General features: G+C 61.4%; 1 protein-coding gene across 1 annotated transcript in view; it reads right to left on the bottom strand.

The window, feature by feature from the left end:
* LOC104985600 (coatomer subunit gamma-1) overlaps positions 1-4,869 on the bottom strand; it is a gene marked incomplete at its 5' end in the record, with an annotated part of 13,291 nt that overhangs the window by 2,585 nt on the left and 5,837 nt on the right. Inside the window, 6 exons of the mRNA XM_010835837.1 lie at positions 287-412; positions 762-865; positions 1,920-1,995; positions 2,638-2,881; positions 3,833-3,928; positions 4,606-4,794. Coding sequence (XP_010834139.1) covers positions 287-412; positions 762-865; positions 1,920-1,995; positions 2,638-2,881; positions 3,833-3,928; positions 4,606-4,794 — 835 coding nt within the window. The remainder of the gene's footprint in view (positions 1-286; positions 413-761; positions 866-1,919; positions 1,996-2,637; positions 2,882-3,832; positions 3,929-4,605; positions 4,795-4,869) is intronic.

The raw sequence follows: 4,869 nt of genomic DNA, 5'->3' as shown, positions 1-4,869 counted from the left end.
CAAGCACACGTGGTGAGCCACAGCTCAGAGACGGCCAGGGCGCGTCGACCGCAGCACAGTCGCTCTCAAGTGTGCTCTCCACCTCCTCGTGTGGAGTGTGGACACGGGCGGCCGCGTGAGTGTCTGTGTGCAGGTGGCCTCTCCCGGGGCAGAGGCGGGTGGGGAACTCCCTGCGCCCAGCATGGCCCCGTCCACCCTGGGCAGCTGCGGGGGCCTTGCGGGCCAGGCAGAGCCTCCAGAGGGGGCCTGGGCCCGAGGGCCTCTGGAGGACACAGGCATGGCTCACCTGTCCTCTGCTCCGCCACGGGCGCGGTGGCCAGGGGCACGGACTTGAGGTCGAAGGGCTTCTCCGACGGCTCCAGAGTGTACTGCTGCAGCGCCCGCTCCAGACCCGGGATGGACACAGCCAGACCTGGAGGCGGGAGCGAGACGGGGCCGGGGGTCAAGGCTGCAGGACCCCGAGGAAACCAGCGAGGCGCCGAGCCCCCGCTTCTCAGGACACCCTCCTCGGCAGGACTGCTGCAAAGAGCGAATGGACACGGGACAGGGGCTTGGGCACTGGGGGGCGCTCGGCTCAAGGAGGTTCATATGACTGGCGAGCGGTTCTGCTCTCTGGGCTATTCCCACCCTTGGGGCCCCAGGCCTCCTGAGATGACAGTGATGCCCTGCAGTTGCCAGGGGAGTCCAGCGGAGGGCATGCCGCCCGGGAAGGCCGCAGCTCGGGGAGGGGGCTAGGGAGTGGTCCGGCGGGGAGGACTCACCATTCAGGATGTAGCCTGCATTGAGGGCCTTCTGCTTCTGCTCCAGCACGTTGAGGTAGAAGGTGGCCCGGTCCCTGACCTCGTTGTCGTCATCCATCACACACCTGTGGCCAGAACACAGGGAGCTCCTGACGGGGGCCCGTAGAGGGCCGGGGGCGCTACAGGGCCCCAGCAGAGGGCAGGCAGAGGCGGCAGGGTGCTTCCACCCCAATCACCAGATGCGGTGCCCGGGTATCAGAGGCACAGGGGGGCTGGTATTCACTCTCCCGGGACCCTCTCCCAGAGCCCACCCAGGGAGGGAGCCATGCGCCTGTATCCGGCAGCACTCGTCAAAAAGGACTTGAACATGGCTCTGCAATTCCACCCCTGGGTGCACACCCCAGAGAACTGAAAGCAAGTCACATAAAGACTTGTGTACAAATGTTCACAGCAGCGCGAGTCACGCCAGCCGTGAACCGGAAATGGCCCAAATGCCTCCCGACTGATGACCAGCTAAACAAACGAGGGCTCTTCACGCCATGCAGGAGTGGCATGAAGTGCTGGCACGTGTGACAACACGAGTGAACCCTGGAAACCCCGTGAAGGAGCCAGGCTCGCGAGAGGCAACACGCTGAAGGCCTGCGGCTGCACGGCAAGTTGGGACAGGCAAATCCTGAGCCGGAAGGCGAGCGAGGGGCGGGCAGGGCTGGGGCAGGGCTCGACTACTCGCTGGTACACAGTTTCTCTGGGGCGGTAGAAGTGTTTTTGAGAACTCCCAGGTGGTCGAGTGGCTGGGACTCTGCGTTTCCACTGCAGAGGGCCCAGGTTCGATCCCTGGTCAGGGAACTAAGATTCCAGAAGCCGTACAGCGCGGTCAAGAGAAAAGTTCTCAACTTAGATGGCGGTAATGGTTAAACAACTCGGAATGTAACAAACCCACTGTATTATGCATTTAAGATGGGGACACTGTGTGGATTGCAAGTTATATCTCAATAAAGCTGTTTTTTAAAACAGAAAACACCTCGAGTTAACACCTAGGGGAGGGGCTTCTGCACAGCACCATGTTTCACGGTTTTCTGTTCCCACTGTTTTCTACCATCAATAGTCGTGCATCTTGTCTCCCCCTTTCCAGCTACAGAGATGGGGAGCAGCCGCCGGCCAAGGGGACGCCACACGCACCTCTTCAGCAGCACCAGGATACTGGGCAGCATCTCTTCGTTCTGCGCCCCAAACTTGGCCAGAGCACTCACAGCGCCTGCGTGCACGAGGCAAACTCGGCTCAGGCCAGGGCTCGGAGCGGGCCGGCCGGAGCTGAGTGGCCCCGAGCCGCAGGCCCAACCCAACATCCCACGACAAGCAGCCTCCAGGCCTGGCTTCTCCCAGGGAGGCGGCCCTGTCCTCGGGCCCAGCAGGCCTTCTCAGCTCTGACCACCAAGGGGCCACGAGGGCTGCCCTCAATCTCTGTATCCTAACGGCCTCAGGGGCAGCGAAGCCTCACCTGACCGCAAATGAGAGAGAGAATGAGCTACAACTGAGAAGCAAGAACTGCTTGGGGACCGTCCGTTCAGAGCAGGCGTGAGAGGGAAACAGCAGTAAGTCTAAGTAAAAGGAAGGATCGGATGGCTGTGCACAGAAGTACACACTCATTAAACAGAGTATGCTATGCGAATTATATCTCAAGAAAGCTACCATTAAAAAGAAAAACCTAAATACCAAGAAGAAAGAAAGGAGAAAGGTGAAAAAGGAGAAAGGTAAACGACCACACACAGTGAATCAGAGCAGCAGCTGAGGTGAGCCCGAGGTCGGCACGTTCGCCGGGTGCCGCCCGCGCCCCTGGGCTGCCCTCAGGCCTGCAGGCCCGGTGCCGGTGCCCCGGGCGCAGCCTGCTCCGACGCACCTGCGCGGACCTCGGCGTGCTCCAGCACCACGCGGTTGTAGATGAAGCGGATGTACTTGGAGGGGTTGCTGGTCCTGGGCCCCTCCTGGCCCAGCAGGTGCAGGATGCGCGTGGCCAGCACGGTGAACTCGCAGTCCTCGATGAACTCGCACAGGTGGGACAGCCCCGTCTCCTTGCTCTCCGCGTTCTCCTCGATGATGCTGATGATGCAGTCCACGATGGCCCGCTTGTACTCAAAGCCGCCCTGTGGGCCAGGCGACAGGAGGCTGAGCACCAGGGGCTCTGCGGAGCCCAGCTGCAGCCTGGCACAGCGGCCCAGCCGGAGCCTGCAGGCCAGGGCCTGGCTCCCCCGCCGCTACCTCCCTTTTGTGTAAAAACTAAAGGCTCAGGCTGAATGCTCGCCAGGGCCATTCCGGACTAACTGCAGATGCTTTAATAGAAACCTCTGGGACTTGATTTTCTTCCCACCTTTGAGATAAAGGAAGAATGGGTGGTGTAGAAGCTGGAGGAGTAGAGAGTAGGGGGTTATCGTTAAATGGGAACAGAGTTCAGTTTTGCAGGATGAGAAAGTTCTGGAAATTAACTGCACTCCTGTGTGAAGGTATTTAACAATACTGAACGATATACATTTACAGTTAAGGTGATAAATTCTAGTCTGAAAGTCGCTCCGTCTTTGCGACCCCATGGACTATACAGTCCATGGAATTCTCCAGGCCAGAATACTGGAGTGGGCAGCCTTTCCCTTCTCCAGTGGATCTTCCCAATCCAGGAATCGAACCAGGGTCTCCTGCATAGCAGGTGGATCTTTACCAGCTGAGTTACATGGGAAGCCCTCGATGAATTCTATGTCGTGTGTATTTTATGACAGCAGTCTCCAACCTTTCCGGCACCAAGGACCGATTCTTGTGGGAAAATTTTTTCTATGAAAAACTGCAATGGCTAGAATATTTCTATACCAGATGACACGAGACAGACCGTTAGCCATCTTCTGCTTAAGCATCGCCTCAGGGCACCTGCTGAGTCTGTATGGCCAGGGTGGCACTTCGTCAGTTACGACTGTAACCACAGCGACTGGGGCGTGCCTGCACTGCCTGCGCACGGGAGCCAAAAGGGCTGCGGGCACCAGAAGCCAGCCAGCTGACAGGTGGACCCAGGCCCGCCTGCCGGAGCCAGCAGCCAGGCCACCCGCTCTTACCTCTTCCCGCAGCATGGAGAACAGGAAGTTCATGAGCACGGCGTGCTTGCGGGGATACTTCTGACACAGCGCGCTGATGGCCTGCACCACCACGACCTGTGCCAGAGACCGGCGTGAGCGCAGCCCAGCCCCGCGGGCAGTGCTGCAGTCCCCGGGGCCAGGAGAGCCCTCCTCAGGCGGAGAGCCCCTCCTCAGGCGGGGAGCCCCTCCTCAGGCGGGGAGCCCCTCCTCAGGCGGAGAGCCCTCCTCAGGAGGGGAGCCCTCCTCAAGCGGGGCTCCCCTCCTCAGGCGGGGCCGGGCTGAGGGGACCTCCGAGCCCCCGGGCAGGGCTGCGAGCACTGCGGTTCAAGGCCCCGATCCACACTGTGGGTCCCCCCCGTCTGCTTGTCTACTCAGAGCTCAGGGCAAGTGCACACGCGCCCGCTGGCCCTTCCCAGGTCCTCCCGGGCGGCTCCCCCGGGAACTGCTGCCCTGGGGGTTTCCTCGCTGCAGCAGCGTGTGGAACGACCCCGTCCACACTGGAGTCAGCTCCCATGGTCCCGTCCCAGAAAGCGAGCTCCGAGGGCAGGCCGGCGTGCGCACTGCTCTGCTCCCCTCTCCGGCTCTGCCCAGCACAGGACACAGCGCTCACGGGAGACAACGAAGGGCTGGACGGGCCGGTCTGGAAGACCCCAGCCTCGCCGACAAAGGCCGGGAGCAGCACCTCGCACAGCGCCACAGCGAGGCCCCGCGGCAGCCCCCGGCCCGCCCCGCCCCGGGCGCAGACTGTGGACCTTGAACTCGTCCGAGATCTCGGACATGAAGGAGGAGATCTGCTTCATGAGGCGGTCGATGCTGCCCTCGCTGCCCGTCTTGAGCAGGGTGGTGATGGCCAGCGTGGCGATGCTGCGGTTCGCGTCCGTCACCAGGTTCTCCAAGTCCAGGTTACAGGCTGTCACCGCAGACGGGTGCTTCATGGCCACCTGTCCGGGAGCAAAGCAATGAGGACACAGACAGGCCACAGAAGGCCTTCTGCCATTCTGCGGGCCTTCAGGTGG

Source organism: Bison bison, unplaced genomic scaffold (assembly GCF_000754665.1).
Source record: "Bison bison bison isolate TAMUID 2011002044 unplaced genomic scaffold, Bison_UMD1.0 scf7180017845577, whole genome shotgun sequence".
Lineage (NCBI taxonomy): Eukaryota > Metazoa > Chordata > Mammalia > Artiodactyla > Bovidae > Bison > Bison bison.
This window is presented reverse-complemented; position numbering and strand designations above follow the sequence as displayed.